General features: G+C 41.9%; 1 protein-coding gene across 9 annotated transcripts in view; it reads left to right on the top strand.

Moving 5' to 3' along the window:
* The first annotated feature begins 2,890 nt into the window (after positions 1 to 2,890).
* Positions 2,891 to 19,119, top strand: part of ACSM1 (acyl-CoA synthetase medium chain family member 1) — a 56,444-nt gene continuing 40,215 nt past the window's right edge. For 4 of the 9 annotated variants that reach the window (XM_004020815.5, XM_042240489.2, XM_060405784.1 and 1 more), the window contains exons 1-2: positions 2,891 to 2,957; positions 7,187 to 7,390. In XM_004020815.5, the coding sequence (XP_004020864.2) occupies positions 7,199 to 7,390 (192 nt within the window). In that variant the 5' untranslated portion in view covers positions 2,891 to 2,957; positions 7,187 to 7,198. Of the gene's footprint in view, positions 2,958 to 7,147; positions 7,391 to 19,119 lie in introns of all 9 variants that reach the window. The other 5 variants (XM_042240487.2, XM_060405782.1, XM_060405785.1 and 2 more) reach the window with 2 other exon arrangements.

Here is a 19,119-nt window from a genome sequence, read left to right on the forward strand (position 1 = left end):
GCATTAGTGTTTAATTTTAACTATCTTTAACTAAGTCTTTGGGCTCCCCAGGTGGCTCAGTGGTAAAGAATCAGCCTGCAATGCAGGAGACATGAGTTTGATCTCTGGGTCAGAAAGATGCCCTAGAGAAAATGTCAATGCATTGCAGTATTCTTGCCAGGACAATCCCATGGACAGAGAAGCCTAGTGACCCCATGGGGACACAGATTCAGACATGATTTCACAATTAAACAGCAGCTAAATCTTCAGTCCACCAAAAGAACCAGTCTGCCTACAGTTGAAGAGATAGAGGGAAGAAAAGAGCAGAGAAAGGGCATTTGCTCAGAAAAGCAAGACTATTTTCAGAATCTAACATCTAGCTTTTTGCTGAAGTCATGATTTTTTTCAGTCATTTCTCTCTACCTCCTCATGAGTACTATTATATTGTCCATGTCCCTCCAGGGCCCAGGTACTCTGAAAGTAAGAGGGTCCTGAGAGAAGAGAAATAGGCAAGTAAGTAAGAGGGTAAGTGGCAGACCCTAAGGCTGTGAGCTGGATCTAGAGCCTGCCCCACAATTGATTTGGGAGGTCCAGATATCCCAGAAAAAGCCCTACAGAAGCTATGAAAGAATGTGATATCTGAAACCTGTAATGCAGAAAGAACCTTACAGAGAAATGGCTGATAGAATTTCTGCCATATTTTGATGCTGTTAATACTATCTCCCACATGGTTCCCAGGACTACTGAGTCAGGAGAAGCTTACAGAGGACTCAAATCACTTCTTAAATGCCCTAGACCAGAAGTGACTTTTGTCACTTCCACTTGGAGTTCATGGTCCTAAAGTGGAATTCAATTGCCTCACCCTAACTGCAGAAGAAACTTGAGAAGGAGAAATGTGCACATGGAACCTTTTGAGAATTCTACTGTCTCTGCCACTCACCCATTGTTAGGATGAGAAAACTGAGGTACAACGGGATTAATAAACCCACTCAGTGTCCCAGAGCTGGTAACTGGTAAAAGCTAGACTCAAACTGAGACTGCCTGGCCCCACCATCTGTCTTTTTAACCACAACACTAGTGTTATAGTTCCACATGGGAGATATACTGAGATCCAGAGCTTGCCTTGTGCGCTGATCCTCCTGTCCCCATTCTATCCTCAAAAGTGACTGCCTCTTCTGCTTGAGTAATAGGGTATTTTTTACTTCATAATATTTAGCTTACTATGGCCAGTCTTATTTCCTCCTCTCCATAAAATAAGAGTTAATCCTGAGCAAGGATTCATCATCAGTGCATCTGCCAGGAAGAGCAAGACCCACCTCACAGAAGCCAGGCTTTCCCCTCCAGCCTATCAGAGTGTTCTAGCTGTCTCTGGCAGTCTTGGCGGTGGCTTAGAGCAGAGGTATTTTTCCCCCATGGTTCAATGGATGTTGGGAGGGGAAAAGTGCTGGGAAATTTGGGCCAGGATACTAGACATTCCTTGTTGCCTAATGACCCCGCAAAATGGCTCTAGAGGAAAACTAACAGAACAAGACAATACCTGTGACAATCGTGCTTATCCAGTAAAACACCAGTATCAAACCAGAGTCTACATCCCTGGACCAGGCACTCTACACACTTTACATTGTGCAAAACTTTCAAAGATTTCGTGGGATAAATCTTACTGACAACCACTGACTCCTCTATCTTTGAGATGTTAGAAGAGATAAATTGCTGCCACGGACCATCTTAGAAGTGGCTGTGCCAGGATTTAAGCTCAAGACTTTGAGGTTCCAAAGACCTTACATCTTGCTAGCACACTAAGCTATTTCTCTCAGAATCCTAAGTTAATAAAAGCAGCCAACATTGATTACGCCAAGCACTGTGCTATGTATATTTCATGAATTATTTCATCTAATACTAACACTGACAACCACAAAGAGAAACCATAGGAGAGAGGTGTCACCATTAGCACTCCCATTTCACAGATAAGGAAACTGAAGTGTAGGAAAAGGATGTCCAAAAAGGTCGGAGAAAGGATAAGAGGCAGGCCTGACCCTTAAGCCCAAATCTCTCTGCCTCCAAGCACAGGCTTTCTTAAAATGTATTTGTCTTTTCAGTTCAGTTCAGTCATTCAGTCATGTCCGACTGTTTGCGACCCCATGAATCGCAGCACACCAGGCCTCCCTGTCCATCACCAACTCCCAGAGTTCACTCAGACTCATGTCCATCGAGTCAGTGATGCCATCCAGCCATCTCATCCTCTGTGGTGCCCTTCTTCTCCTGCCCCCAATCCCTCCCAGCATCAGAGTCTTTTCCAATGAGTCAACTCTTCACATGAGGTAGCCAAAGTATTGAAGTTTCAGCATTAACATCATTCCTTCCAAAGAAATCCCAGGGCTGATCTCCTTCAGAATGGACTGGTTGGATCTCCTTGCAGTTTTATTGGAGGATAATTACCTTACAATGTTGTAGTGGTTTCTGCCATACTTCAACGTGAATCAGTCACAATTATATCATATATATATATATATCCCTTCCATCTTGAGCCTTACTCCCCCTGCCCCTAACCAAGCACAGGTTTGACTACTAGGTGATGCTGCCACCTGGCTCTCACTTAAATGAGATCACTGGGGACATAAGACCGGGAAAGGGGAGCCTGTTATCCACAGAGAACTTGTGAAAGTGCTCCATTTGGCTTTATTTGTTCATTCAAACCACAAGGCAGGCCCATAATAATTGGAAATTACGTAATATACTTTGTTTTTCTAGCTGGCTTTCTCTCTATGAGGGCTTATGATTGCTTTCTGCCCTGTTACACGTGAGAATCTCCTCCCCCTTTTGAATTATTCCATTCCTGCCAAGTTCTCCACCCCAGCTGTAGTCAGGAACCAAGTTCTGTTGTATAAACACAGAGAGAACTGAACTTCTAGTCAGAAAAGAACTGAACTTGCAAAGTCCCCATCCAAGACATCACCCAAGCGTTTCCTAGACAGTACCAGGTAAGGGACTGCTTCTTTGTATGTCTGTGTGTGTTTGTCTGCCACGAGGCAGTAAAGTATATATAGAGCCCTGAACATGAAATCTAAAGCCCCAGTTTCAAATTCTAGCAATGCCACTTACAGACCTGGGGCAAGTTTCTTCTCTGACAGTTCATTTCCTCTGTTGCAAAGTGAGGATAGTAAAACTGAGAGAAGGGGATCAGAGGGAATACATGGTATGCCCAGCACCATGACTGGTATACAGATGATTGATTTAATGTTAGATATTTGAATGTGGTAGGCTGTGGGAGGAGGGTGCTGACAGGTGTAAAAAAGACCTAGAAGTTAAAACATTGAGAAAAAAGCTCCATTATGTGAAAGTTTGTTCAAATCACTTAAGGTGAATGCCTTTTATTAACAGCATATTTTTTCAATATTTAACTTGGTAGGGATTGGCTTCAGTATTTTCTGGGAGTTAGAAGACACCTCAACACTTGTTAAGCCCTTATTCTGTATCAGACATAGCACTGGGAAATTGACTATATTGATTATCTCACTAATCCTTATGAAAGCATAGTGAGTATTTTTACTCAGTGTACATAGTGAGTATTATTACTATGCCCTCCAAGTCTGGAGACATAAATGATGGCCAAGATCATTCACCTGGTACCAAGTGGAGCCAAACCTGGCTCTGTAATGCTGGGATCCTCTATAATGCACTAAAAATGTTGCCTCATAAAATGAATAGCTTTTTCAGTCCAAATGCTTGTGAAATCAAAGTTCTGGTGTAAGAACTCATCAAGGCACTCTGAACAAGTCATATGAGGTTAAGTTTCATTGTAACTGAATTACCTCTTTAAAGACCTCATTTTAACTGAATTACCTCTTTTAAGATTCTGTCTTAAATATAGTCACATGCTGAGGCACTGAGTGTTAGGACTTGAACACATAAATTTTGAGGGGGCACCATTCAGCCCATATTAAAGGGTTAATTTCCTCATTATTTCTCTTTCTGTTGTCTTGGTTTTAGCCACTTATTAAGGGGTTGTATGGATTGTCCTTGAGTATTTTAAGGACAATCCTGTGGCCATGTAAACACCTATGTATAAAATTAGCAACTGAGTCTGGTGTTCTTGCTCCAGTGGGTTCATGCGTGTGAAAAGAGGTATGTGTTGGAAAAAAATGGAAGGAAGAGCAGGATTTTAGAACTATCTCTGCCACTAAATTTGCCTTGCAACTTTGCAGAAATCCCTATCCGTCTTGGAATCTGTCCCTATGGCAAAGATTTTAAGCTCAGTTCAGTTCAGTTCAGTTCAGTCCGCTCAGTCGTGTCTGACTCTTTGTGACACCATGGACCCATGGAACTCTCCAGGCCAGAATACTGGAATGGGTAGCCTTTCCCTTCTCCAGGGGATTGTCCCAATCCAGGGATCGAACTCAGGTCTCCTGCATTGCAGGCAGATTCACAGGCAGACTTGGGCTTTCCTGCTATCTCAGTTTGTAAGGAATCTGCCTGCAATGCAGGAGACCTCGGTTAGATTCCTGGGTTAGGAAGATCCCTTGGAGAATGAATTGGCAACCCACTCCAGTATTCTGGCCTGGAGAATCACATGGACAGAGGAGCCTGCTGGGCTACAGCCCATGGGGTCACAAGAGGCAAACATGACTGAGCGACTAAACCACCACCATTGATTTATATTTTATTGATACAATGAAACTTTAAAATAAATGTAAATGAGATAACAGCTTTGAGGTAAACTCTTTTCTATTTTAGAAAAATCTATTTAAAATAATCTTTCCAGATATTTGGTAACTTAAAATTCTAAAGTTGGGCTAATTTAAGTTAAATGATAAAAGTTTATTGAGTAACTAGATAATTTCATTAATGAGATATTGAGGTATAAATTACTAAAGAGAAAAACTAAAAGTATTTAGGAATATTAATGAAAATGCTTGATGTCACCCCAAGATGTTTTCTATAAGAAAACAAATGCTTTTAGAAATTATCACTGCTGTTTATGCTCACCAATCTATAGAATTCCAATGTAAAAAACAGTTCATAATTACTTACTTCTTATCTTTTACTAAAAATTAAGGTTTTAAGAGTTGAAATTTATAATTTACATATGTAGTTAAAGCTATTAGAAATAATACAGTAACATTTTAGTATACAGTAGGAAATAAAATGTGTGTTTTCAGTAAAGAAGGTATGAGGAATAAAATTGCAGTTTATTGAGAAAAAAGAAGGAATGAGCTTGTTGAGTTTATTTGTATAAAAAATGAGACTAGATACAGAAAGTGATGAGAGACTGTGAAAAGGAATTCTGAGGAGGAAAAAGTTTTATGCATAGTCAAGGTTCACTAAATTTAGATTGAAGTTAAATAAATGGATTTAGCTAAGTAGGCTAATAAGAAACTGGAATTTGATTTCTCTTTTACTTTGGTTAAGTAAATAAGCATTGTTTCAGTGACCTATGATCCTGTTGTGTTTTAAATATTTGTTGACATTTCTAACAAACATCTCAAATATCAAAATCTAACTAAAGCTCTTTAGCCTCCTGCTGACTCTGGGATGCTTTGAAGAAAAACCTCTGAGACGTCTCAGAGAGGAATGTTAAACTAAGTTTGTCATTCAGAAGATTTGGCAAGTGATTGAAAGTGAACTTTACCTTACTTCCTTTAATTAACAATAATCTTCTGATGTTCAGTCTATCTATCCTTTGTTGCAAAACTTTAACCTGTTTCCTCCTCTCACTTCCTTGGAGCAGTTCTCTCAGAGTCACTTGAGATGCTGTCTCCTGGGACTGAAGTCCTAAAAATTCCCACTGAATAAAACATAACTCTCAACTTTTAGTTTGTGACTATTTTTTAAGTCAATACTCTTCTCTGCAGACAGTAGCAGGGTTCTGAGGGCAGCACCAAAATTAATTGGGGCTAGGTTATTACAAGTGGAATATGGAATCATGTTTCATTGATTTCTTTCATGGATCTATCATCAAATAGTATTATCTTGTTGCTGTAACTGGGGGGGAGAGGGCTTAATTATTTGCAGGGATAAACTGCTTAAACCTCAAAGCTATTTGTGAAGTGGCTTTCTGCTCATAGTCAGAAGTTCTTGCTTAAGCCAATTTCCACCATCAAACTTCAAAAAGCATCCTAGTAAATGAGCATTCTATCCCCATGTCAGAAGCATTTGTTGGAACTGGAGTGGCAAAAAATTTTTATTTCATAGGTCAAATGATCATTGGTAATAAGTACCTGAATGCTGTCCTGGGGAAGACCTTGAGGCCAGATCCCTGTTTAGTAAGGAGAATGCTGTGATATTAGCCTCCTCTGTCTGAGTATGGTGGTGCATATTTGTCAATATTCTTATAATATCAAGTGACAGAAACACAATCTCAGACAGGAAAAATTGTTGATTCATAGAATTCAGGACAGGATATTAACAAGAGAAGGGTAGAGATGTAGACATGCCTCAGGAGCAATAGTTATGAACCAGAGACTTGCATGCCTCTAAGAGTCTCTCTACCCCTTATTTTCATATCCCTGAAAATTTTCAAGTTTTCTTCTCTTATGCAGAGCAGTTATCTCCACGTTACAGGAATTATAGCCACTGACAATTTCCAAAGTGTGTATTTTCATGGCTTCCACTAAGGCTTTGGTAACACACACACACACACATAATTTTGGAGAGGGATTATGATTAGCCCAGTTTGTATTTAAATATATATATATCATAGGAAATGATCGACCAATCAAATTTGGATGTGGTGGGATCATCTAAAACTATGACAGTTTTCATGAGAACCACATATTTGGGCTCGGTAGGAAGAGATTTTTCCCTAGCAAGGATAGCATGACATACAGGACTTTGAAAATACTGTTTCTACCAAAAAAGGGTGGCCACATGGCCTCCATTCCTGGGGTTTAAAAGAGAAGGAGAAGACCCTCAGGAATATGTGCCTATCTCATCTAGTAGCTATAACCTCTCCTCATAATTTTTGCCTTGTGATTCTTCATTCGGGAAGAGAAATTCCCAGCTAAGTCAGTTTAGCTATGCCTTCAAATTTCAGTGAGCTGTTAGTTGTGCCTTCCAAATTCCAGTGAACTGAAACAAAGCTATTACTCTAGTAATTAGCCAGCAACGTGCCTTCATTTTGTGGAATGAATTTCTGCTCCAATGACCAACATATTAGCCATCTCTTCTCAAGGCAGGTAGTGACCTGAGAATTCTGTGTCTGTTTCCTGAGGACTGCTCCACTATGCAAAGGCTGATGAAGTTTCGAGTCCTGTGGGGCATCCACATGTCCTGCCCTGGCTTCCACCATGCCCCTCAGCACCTGCGCTGCCAACCTTTATCAGGAGCTGGAACCCTAAGATGGAATGAATACGACAGACCTGAGGAATTTAACTTTGCAAGTGATGTACTGGACCACTGGACTCAAATGGAGAAGGTAAGGAGGCCTCTGTGTTGGGTGCGAGAAAAGGATTCACCTCCTTCTCCTAATAGGAAGAGGGGCACAGAACTAAAAGGGCTTCTGACTAAGTTTACAATTTTCATGGGAAAAGCTTATGTTTGGGGTTTCAGTTCTCAGCCTGGATACTTCCTCTATTCTCTAAGCCCCAGTGGCTTTATCTGTGAAATGAGGATAATCTCATTTAAGAAACAAGATAGTAGGTGAAAGTATCTGGTACTCAGTCAGGTAATCATGACCAAATGTCAAGTTCTAATCACAAGTCAGCAAGTTGATGTTGGTCTGAATTCTCATCTTCAACTAATGAGACTGTGAGTCTAAGTAGAATTCATTTCATAAAGCGTAGGCTTGACTTTAGGTTACACCCAGAGAGAGGGTGTAACCTTGATTGTGCACATGACCATCTGACACATGTAACTAAATCATGTTGTCTATCTTCCTATGAGGATGGCAGGTATAGCTGGAGTCCCCCCTATCAACTACCTATTTGAACGTGGCTTTAGGGTATATCCAGAGAAATCCATCCCAGTGGTCTCTGCAAAAAAATGCACATTCTTGGTTTCTCTTTTCCCAAGAGAGGCACAGTGGTGACACTAGGACTTGGGTAGACAATGGGGGGCGTTTCAGCTACAAAGTTCCAGCTGGCATTTTCCACATTGTGAAAGCCCACTCAACTCTGTATTTGTTCAGAAGAATTCACAGGATATGGAGTTAAAGAGTTGATGTATTTTTAATTTACTGTGAGCATACATTCATACTGAAAGGTTAAGGCTGCAAAGGTTAAGGCTACTGTGAGTGATGCTGGGACTTGTGATCTCTGGAGGAGAGGATTTCGATCCAGGGCTGGAGATGAGGCTTGATCACTCAGAACTTTCTGTGCAGCAAAGTTTTATTAAAGTGTAAAAGAGGTAAAGAAAGCTTCTGGTATCGATATCAGAAGGGGTCAGAAAAGATAACCCCTTGCTAGTTTTTACAAGGCATTATATACCTGTTAGCAAGCTGCTAACCTAATAAAAGAAATGCCTCAAGACTGAGAGTTATGGTTACTGAGAGACTTACTGAGAGAGATAAGGCCCCTCTCCCACAACATGCATTTTGAGATAGAATGGCAAAAGGGGAGTCATCTCCAGCCATAAAACAATTGACATGAATCTTGAAGAAAGGCAGATTTCCAAGCAAATACATAGTTTCATTAATGTAGCTTAAGAAAACCATTTCCATAAGAAAAATGCATTGGTTTGCTGAGCCATTAGCAGCTCAAGGTTACCTTCAGACAGAGCCAAGTGTGCTCATGACAACACAGGATTAGAAGAGAAGAAAAGCCTGCAACTTGCAGTTTATTTCCTCCTGTTGCTTGGGGAGCTCTGGCCTTTCTACCTGACTGTTAAACCTCTCAATATGTTAGTATTCAGAACTTATATGCCTTTTATGGGGACTTTTATCCTACCTCCATCTTTTTCCTTTTTCTGAATTTCCAAAAAACTCCAAGGAAAATAGAGCCCTCACTTTTGGAGAGCCCTTTTGTTTATGTGCTATGCCAAGCACTTTGTGCTTATTATTCTGATAAAATGGACACTTTAATCATCCCCATTTTTGAGATGAGGAAACTGAGGTTGCAATTGTTCAAAAACCTACAGAATTTGCTTATCTAATAAGTGGAGAATCAGGATTTGAGTTCAGACTATCTGAATCTATAAGCCACTCTTTAACCTGGTCTCATGAGATGATGATGTCAAAACATCTCTGCTTTCACACTACACTTTCATCACTGCCCAGATCAAAAATCTGGTTAAGATCTTTTGAATCACAAGATGGGCTGGAAATGTCATAGTTTTTATTCTACATTTATCTTCATAAATTCCTTGTTAGTTCACACATCAACCCATGGAGATTATTACCATGTAAATATTTGCCCAGAGAATGCCCCATCTTTGTTGGGTTTTATATTGTCAACTCGGAGAAGGCAATGGCACCCCACTCCAGTACTCTTGCCTGGAAAATCCCATGGATGGAGGAGCCTGGTAGGCTGCAGTCCTTGGGGTCGCGAAGAGTAGGACACGACTGAGCGACTTCACTTTCACTTTTCACTTTCCTGCATTGGAGAAGGAAATAGCAACCCACTCCAGTGTTCTTGCCTGGAGAATCCCAGGTATGGGGGAGCCTGGTGGGCTGCCATTTATGGGGTCGCACAGAGTCGGACACGACTGAAGCGATTTAGCAGCAGCAGCAGCATATTGTCAACTAAAAAAATACACACAACCTAAAAGTTGGGAGTTAGGTTTTATTTGGTGGGAATGTTAGGACTCAAGCCCAGGAGACAGTATCTCAGGTGACCCTGAAAGAGTTGGCTTCAAGGAGGCACGGGAGGAGCCAGGCTATATACAAGTTTGCATATGTCTGAATAAATTTGCATGAGTTTGAATATAAAAAACACTGTTAATTAAGAAAAAACTAAATCTCTCACATGAAGAGATTTAGCAATCTTCTATGTGTCCAGGCTTGCTGGAATCATTTCTTTTATATGCATCTAGCTCTCTGGGGCCAATCCTATTTTCTTTATTGTTAACATACAAATTTCTTGTTTACCACAAGAGATGGTGAACGTGACAGATGGCTGTCTCTCACATCCCCCAGCTCCTCCGCGCTTACCAGGAAGGAAGTATCTGACGGCTTCCAAATAGATGGCTTTGTTTCACTGGGGCTCCTAAATTTGCATTTGAAAAAGGCTTGTTTACTAGAAGACCGCAGAGAAGAAAATAATTCATTTTACAGTCCCTCCCTGTGGTCAGAAGTTAAACCTTATTGGGAGACATTTCATGACCATTGTTTCTTGTTGTCCCATGGTGCTTGGAGGCTCATCTCAGATCGGATGAAAGTTCTTTATCGATATGTCACTCCAGGTGTTAATTTCCAGACTAGGCCCATTGACGGATAATAAATGGATCTGGATCGTCCATCTTCTAACCTAATAGGATCCAGGAGATATTTCCCTTGTTGCTTCTTCTTATACCTAGACTCATACTATTACAATTATTTTAAGTTATAAATGTGGTCTATTTCTCCAAGATATTTATCTGTCTTTAATTTGGCCAGGGGCCTGGTTATACATCGTGTAACACAAGAGACAACAATCTTATCAAATAAACAAATTACAAGCAATACAGCTAATAATGTTAGTTACCTGTAGAGAGTTAAACCATAAGCTTCCAGAACTGAAATGTTGCTGTTAAGCCATAAAAGACACCGGGATTCTTGGCCTCCAAAGGAGAGGAATTCAATCCAGGGCCAGTGATGAGGCTTGATCACTCAGAGCTTTTGTGTAATAAAATTTTATTAATGTATAAAAGAGATAGAGAAAGCTTCCAACATAGACATCAGAACCGGGCAGAAAGGGTGCCCCCCTGCTAGTCTTAAGCCGGATGTTATATAGCTACTAGCAGTCTGCTAATTAGAGAAAGGAAATGTCTCAGAACTCAAAGACTGGCACCAGGCCCCTCACCCACAACATGCTTTTTGACCTAACATTGGCACAAGGTGAGTCATCCCAGGCCATAAAACAATTGACATGAATCTTGAAGAAAGGCAGATTTCTAAGCAAAGACATAGTCTCATTAACATAGTTTAAGAGATTATTTGCATGAGTAAAACATACACATTTGTTTGAGTCTTAGGTGGAACCAACTTGAAGAAAGACAGAGTCTAGGGTAAACACATAGCTCATTAACATAGCTTAAGAAAAACTTATCCATAAGAAAAATGCATTGGTTAGCTACAGGTTTGAGAAACCTTAGGTTAACTTTGAGAAAAGTTAAGTTCAGGTGGAACCAGGTGTCATCATGGCAACACAGAATTTTAAAAGAAACCTCCTTCTAAATTTGTAGAGAGAAGGGAAAAAAATCTGACATTTGTAGTTTGTTTCTTCCTGCCGCTTAAGAGAGAGATTAAAAAATATCTGACACTTGCAGCCTATTTCTTCCATTTGGGGCCTCTAGACTTCCTGCCTGTTACCCTTTCAGAACCAAATTATCTTCCTAAAAGATCACAAATCTAGGAAGTGGATCATCTAAGGCAGCAATCTGATTTTTCATATGAGTTATTAAATGCGTAACATTAGAGGACTGTGGTATATAAACACAACAGTTAGTTTGAATTATAGCACAGTTGCCCCCTTGAGATGCTGTAAGGATATCAAGGGCCATATGTTATTGCAATTCAGCTTTTCATATCATAAAGACCTCAGAATTAGCCTGGTTGCTATCATTTAAGGCCTTTTGAGTGAATTTTGTCAAGGCTTTAATGTGAGAAATAATATTTTCCAATCTTATTGAAGGCCCAAAAGTAGCTGCTAAGTTATCATATCAGTGAAGTACATATCTCTTGGTCCATCAGGCTCATATTGATGGTAAATTTGCTGGAGTCACATCTAAGTTTGTTTGTACAAAACTAGCCTTAAGCCCAAGGGAATCCTAAAGTTCACCTTCCTAGCCATCTCAGCAGAAGCCAAGGCCATAGACTGGACCCACAAAGCCATTGAGTCCCATTAGGAGCCAGCCAGTATATTTCTGGTCTCTGACCCAATCTGTTCCATTCTAAGTTAAATTTCAGAAACAAGTTTAGAATGTCTTGTCAATACTTTGATTAAACACTTGCAATAATATGTCTCCTTTAAGTAATACAGGATCATATAGTCCTTTATCCAGCCTCATTGGTCTCCGTGTAAGGGAGACAATGATGTTTGCCAAAAGAAGTGGATCCGATGCTGAGAAGAACCAATGGAAGAACCTTAGGCCAAGGAAGAAGCATCTGTTATTTTAGCCAATTGAGTTTTAATTGTTCCATTTGTTTTTTCCACTAACCAAGAAGACTAGGGGTGATAAGCACAATGGAATTCTGCATAATCAGCCAAATTTCCTTAACAATTTGTCCAGTAAAACTGGTCCTTCTGCCACTATGCAGTTTAAAAGGTATTATCCAGAAAAGAATCACTCTTTCTAAAATCACTGTTTCTAAATTTCGCTACTGACTGTGCCATGGCCCTTCTGCATGGTTAAAGATTTGAATACCGCATAATTAGGAAACTTCAGTTCAGTGCAGTCGCTCAGTCATGTCTGACTCTTTGCTACCCCATGAATCGCAGCACACCAGACCTCCCTGTCCATCACCAACTCCCGGAGTTCACTCAGACTCACGTCCATTGAGTCAGTGATGCCATCCAGCTTTCTCATCCTCTGTCGTCTCCTTCTCCTCCTGCCCCCAATCCCTCCCAGCATCAGAGTCTTTTCCAATGAGTCAACTCTTCGCATGAGGTGGCCAAAGTACTGGAGTTTCAGCTTTAGCATCAGTCCTTCCAAAGAGATCCCAGGGCTGATCTCCTTCAGAATGGACTGGTTGGATCTCCTTGCAGTCCAAGGGACTCTCAAGAGTCTTCTCCAACACCACTGGGTATTTCTGTAACATATAACATTTTAGTATAATCACTAGAATTATGACTGATAACATTATATCAGGACGTATCAGATGTAAGGGAGTCCATAAAAATTTTGGAATATCCATATTAGTGACATTTATCTATACACTGTAGCCTAAAGTTCATTTTTAATCACTTGACAATGTTTTTCAATCAAAAATACCAAAGAAGCTAGCTTAACATTCATCTCTGAGGTTCCGCAGAGAAATTTCTTTGAAGAATCCATCCCAGAGTCAGCTAGAGGCTAAAAAGCGTAGTTATATTTTGATTTGGGGAAATTTGTTAGAAATATAAAAAATATTTTGAAACACAGGATCACAGATCACTGAAACAATACCTATTCATTTAACGAAGGTCACAAAGAAAATAAATATAGAACATTTAAGGGCACAGAAACTCACACAACCTGTTATCAAAAGGAACATTTATAACAGGGATAAAATTCCCAGTCTTGCATTAGCTCACTTAACAAGACAATTTACTTTTGTCAGGGGAATGGGTAATTTCCTCAGTTCTGTCTTGTCACAACAAAAATTTGAAATGACAGACGTTATATCCCTCTGCGCATCACAGCTCTCGGACAGTCCTTGTGACAGCTCTCGGCTCTCAGACAGACCATATTATACCTCTTGGTTCTCAGACAGACACTATTATAGCTCTCGGACAGATCAGTGTTACAGCTCCATGTAACAGCTCAGTTTTATTTAGAAAATAAAAGGAAAATACATCCTCGAGGCGTGAGGGCATGCCGACCCAAAAGACATGAAGAGGAGAGAGAGAGAGAGAGAGAGAGAGAGAGAGAGAGAGAGAGGGAGGGAGGGAGAAAAAGAGATAGAGAGCCTGCACGAGCGACGGAGAAAGACCTCCGGCTCTTTGGCTCCTCTTTTTATGTATTCCCCCCCCCCCCCCCCCCACCCCCCGCCCCCGGGCCTGACCTGTGTAAACTGAGCTAGCAGAAGTGCTATTGTTCTACCTGAGGTCCTCACTCTGGTCCTTGGACCTTCCTTTGTTCTATTTTCGCGGGCTTTTCCCTTCCTTGTCTTTTAGCCACCACCATTCTGGACTCCTTTTTCCTATTCTAACTACCTAACGTTCCCCCCTCAAGAGATGGGAGGCCCAATTCTTTGGGAATAGGGGCTTTGAGGTCTTTCTGGCTACTTCTTACTGAAATGGGACAGCGAGGGGCATTGGGCCTCCCCCTCTTGCTAGTCTCAGGCCACAGAGTCCTTATAGTGGTGTCCATCTATGGATGAGTGTTATTTCCTATGGTCACTTGTAGTTTTATATATCCTTGCTTGAACTGGCACTGCATGTTGTAGTTTGTTGACCTGGGCAGAGACAAACGGGTTAGACAATTGATAATATATGGAGCAATCATAAGCAGCATCAATATGGCATAACAAGGACTAGTAGGGGCATTAGCCAACTCCAAATTCCCTTTGCCAGTATGGCTCAAGTCCCTCCTTGTTCAGGGATCAGAAGATCTATCTTCTGTCTGTTTTGGAGTACAACCCCTGCCAAGCTGTGTTGGCTGTTTAGAGTTATCCTGAGAAATATTCACAGAAACTAGATTTTGGGGATGTTCATTGGAATGGCACTCATTTGTTGTTCTGAATAGGTATCTGAGATCTCCCAGGGCTCACATGTATATTGAGTGTCTTCCTCTCTTTTCTTCCACAGCTTGACTTATGAGTAGTGAATCCAGGGGTCATGTCCTGGTACCTTAACTGGTGTGAGGGTAGAAAGTATTAACCGGGTAGGGGCCCTCCCACATGGGCGGGAGTTGAGCCTTTGGGGACCCATCTTTCCAGACTTTAATTAGGCCTTGAGTCCCTGGAGCATATAGTGGTGACCCCTTAGAATCTTTTGGGTACTGGTTCACACCCTACAAGCGTATATCCTGTTGGAATTGCCCAATGGCCATGTATGACTAGGAAGAGGTCATTGACATAAACAAAAGGTCTCCCATATAGCATCTCATAAGGACTAAGACCAACCTGTTTTTCAGGGGCAATACAGGTGCAGAGGAGAGCTATTGGTAAAGCCTCCTTCCATCCCAGGGAAGTCTTCTGGGTGATCTGTTTTATCCCTGATTTTAAGAATTGGGTGGCTCTTTCTACTTTTCCTGAAGACTGGGGCCTCCAGGCAGAATGGAGATAATAAGTAATATCCAATGCTTTAGAGACCCCTAACGTGCTTTTGAACTGTGGTGTTGGAGAAGACTCTTGAGAGTCCCCTGGACTGCAAGGAGATCCAACCAGTCCATTCTAAAGGAGATCAATCCTGGGTGTTCATTGGAAGGACTGATGCTGAAGCTGAAACTCCAATACTTTGCCCACCTCATGCAAAGAGTCGACTCATTGGAAAAGACCCTGATGCTGGGAGGGATTGGGGGCAGGAGGAAAAGGGGATGACGGAGGATGAGAAAGCTGGATGGCATCACCAACTCTGTGGACATGAGTTTGAGTGAACTCCAGGAGTTGGGGATGGACAGGGAGGCCTAGCATGCTGTGATTCATGGGGTCGCAGAGTCAGACAAGACTGAGCGACTGAACTGAACTGAACTGAACTGAACTGGGTGACCTTAGAAGTAAATGATGTCCCATTGTCACTTTGTAATGACCTGAGTAGACCAAATCTAGGAATGATTTCATGGAGCAGTTTTTTTTAATTTTTGTTTTATTTTTAACCACCTCCTCAGCCTTCTTGGTCTGGGTGGGAAAGACTTCAATCCATCCTGTGAATGTATCTATCATGACTAATAGGTATTTATACCCTTGAGAAACTGACATCTGGGTGAACTCCATCTGCCAGTCCTTTCCTGGGTAAGTCCTACATCATTGGACAGGCTGGGCCAGCTGGGGTCTTTGAGCTCCTTGGGGGTTGTTTAAACGGCAAGTGGGACAAGAGGTGACCACTTGCCTTATAGTCGTTTGGAGGTCTATTCCTCTGAAGGACCTCTATAGTAATCTCTGGAGGGCCTTTTCCCCTAAATGAGTGGTGGCATGTAAGAAGTTAACCAACTTCCACTGGAGGTTCACAGGCAGAAAAAGGAGTCCCTCCTTTTGGAGCCACCCCATATGATCTTCTTGAAAGCCCTCATTCTTAGCTTTAAGAGTCTCACCTTCAGTATATGAAGGAGTTTCTGGCAAATTAGTCTGTAGAACTAAGGTGGCAATCCCTATTAGGTCATTGTTCTGTAATGCTGCTCTCTCAGCTGCCTGATCAGCTGCTTGGTTCCCTCGTGCCACTTCTGTGCTCCCTTTTTGGTGTCCTTAACAGTGGGAGACTGAAACCTCAGCAGGCAGGTGGACTGCCTCCAAGAGTCTCAGGATTTGATCACCATATTTCACTGGGGATCCTTGGGTGGTCAAGTGGCCCCTTTCTTTCCAAATAGCAGCATGTGCATGTAGCACCAGGAAGGCAGACTTGGAGTCAGTGTAAATGGCTACTCTCTTTCCTTTTCCCAGCTCTAAAGCTTGAGTCAGGGCTATGAGCTCAGCTAATTAGGCTGAAGTCAGGGCTATGAGCTCAGCTAATTGGGCTGAAGTACCTGGTGGCAAAGGCTTAGCCTCTGTGGTCTCAAAATTGGAGACTACTGCATAATCAGCTCTTCTTTTTCCATCCAAGACAAAGCTGCTTCCATCAGTGTACCAGATTTCCTCAGGATTGGTCAGAGGATCTTCCAATAATCCTTCTCGGGTTTTTTTCCAGTGGTCCAAGGTTTCTAGGCAAGAATGAAAGGGGAGAGAGCCCTCAAGGGTAGGCAGGAGGCTGGCTGGGTTAAGAACCTCACAAGGGGATATAGTGAGGCCTGAATTTTTCCATCAGCACTACTTGATACTTGAGGATTCTTTGATCAGACATCCATAAATGGCCTCTCCCATTTAGGAGTTGTTTCACTTGGTGGCTGGTAAAAAATTAGTTTGAACCCAAAAGAGAGTTTTAAAACACCTTCTGTCATGATTGCAATAGCTGCAAGATTTCGAAGGCAGGGAGGCCAGCCTCGGGTGGTTGGGCTGAGTCTCTTGGATAAGTGAGCTACAGCCTGGGGCTCAGATCCCAACCTTGGAGTCAACACTCCCAAGGCTATTCCCTCTCTTTCATGGACAGAAAGTTGGAATGCTCTTTCAGGGTCTGGCAATATCAAGGCGGGTGCTTGATAGCTGTGAAAAGAAGAGAAGTAAACAGCAAAGGAGAAAAGGAAAGATATAAGCATCTGAATGCAGAGTTCCAAAGGATAGCAAGAAGAGATAAGAAAGCCTTCTTCAGAGATCAATGCAAAGAAATCGAGGAAAACAACAGAATGGGAAAGACAAGAGATCTCTTCAAGAAAATTAGAGATACCAAGGGAACATTTCATGCAAAGATGGGCTCGATAAAGGACAGAAATGGTATGGACCTAACAGAAGCAAAAGATATTAAGAAGAGGTGGCAAGAATACACAGAAGAACTGTACAAAAAAGATCTTCATGACCCGGATAATCACGATGGTGTGATCACTCATCTAGAGCCAGACATCTTGGAATGTGAAGTCAAGTGGGCCTTAGAAAGCATCACTACAAACAAATCTAGTGGAGGTGATGGAATTCCAGTTGAGCTATTTCAAATCCTGAAAGATGATGCTGTGAAAGTGCTGCACTCAATATGCCAGCAAGTTTGGAAAACTCAGCAGTGGCCACAGGACTGGAAAAGGTCAGTGTTCATTCCAATCCCAAAGAAAGGCAATGCCAAATAATGCTCAAACTACCGCACAATTGCACTCATCTCACATGCTAGTAAAGTAATGCTCAAAATTCTCCAAGCCAGGCTTCAACAATACGTGAACCGTGAACTCCCTGATGTTCAAGCTAGTTTTAGAAAAGACAGAGGAACCAGAGATCAAATTGCCAACATCCGCTGGATCATGGAAAAAGCAAGAGAATTCCAGAAAAACATCTATTTCTGCTTTATTGACTATGCCAAAGCCTTTGACTGTGTGGATCACAACGAACTGTGGAAAATTCTAGAGAGATGGGAATACCAGACCACCTGACCTGCCTCTTGAGAAATCTGTATGCAGGTCAGGAAGCAACAGTTAGAACTGGACATGGGACAACAGACTGGTTCCAAATAGGAAAAGGAGTACATCAAGGCTGTATGCTGTCACCCTGCTTATTTAACTTCTATGCAGAGTACATCATGAGAAACGCTGGACTGGAAGAAACACAAGCTGGAATCAAGATTGCCGGGAGAAATATCAATAACCTCAGATATGCAGATGACACCACCCTTATGGCAGAAAGTGAAGAGGACTAAAGAGCCTCTTGATGAATGTGAAAGAGGAGCGTGAAAAAATTGGCTTAAAGCTCAACATTCAGAAAACGAAGATCATGGCATCCGGTTCCATCACTTCATGGGAAATTGATGGGGAAACAGTGGAAACAGTGGCTGACTATTTTTGGGGGGCTCCAAAATCACTGCAGATGGTGATTGCAGCCATGAAATTAAAAGTCGCTTACTCCTTGGAAGAAAACTTATGAGCAACCTAGATAGCATATTCAAAAGCAGAGACATTACTTTGCCGACTAAGGTCCGTCTAGTCAAGGCTATGGTTTTTCCAGTAGTCATATATGGATGCGAAAGTTGGACTGTGAAGAAGGCTGAGTGCCGAAGAATTGATGCTTTTGAATTGTGTTGGAGAAGACTCTTGAGAGTCCCTTGGACTGCAAGGAGATCCAACCAGTCCATTCTGAAGGAGATCAGCCCTGGGATTTCTTTGGAAGGAGTGATGCTAAAGCTGAAACTCCAGTACTTTGGCCACCTCATGCGAAGAATTGACTCATTGGAAAAGAATTTGATGCTGGGAGGGATTGGGGGCAGGAGGAGAAGGGGACGACAGAGGATGAGATGGCTGGATGGCATCACTGACTCGATGGACATGAGTCTGAGTGAACTCTGGGAGTTGGTGATGGACAGGGAGGCCTAGCGTGCTGCGATTCATGGGGTGGCAAAGAGTGGGACACGACTGAGTGTCTGAACTGAACTGAACTTAGTGTAACCTCTGCCTTCTTTTGGGTTCCCCACATGAGTGGGATTGAATCATCCTGTCGCTTTAAGCTTTCATATAAGGGCTGGGCAATTAGACCATACATTGGGTGTCCAGATTCTACAATACCCAGTTAGCCCCAGGAAAGCTCCCAATTGTTTTCGAGTCGTGTGGGAGGGCAACTGGAGGATTCCTTGTACCGGATCAGAGAAC

The sequence above is a fragment of the Ovis aries genome, chromosome 24, assembly GCF_016772045.2.
Source record: "Ovis aries strain OAR_USU_Benz2616 breed Rambouillet chromosome 24, ARS-UI_Ramb_v3.0, whole genome shotgun sequence".
NCBI classification, from domain to species: domain Eukaryota; kingdom Metazoa; phylum Chordata; class Mammalia; order Artiodactyla; family Bovidae; genus Ovis; species Ovis aries.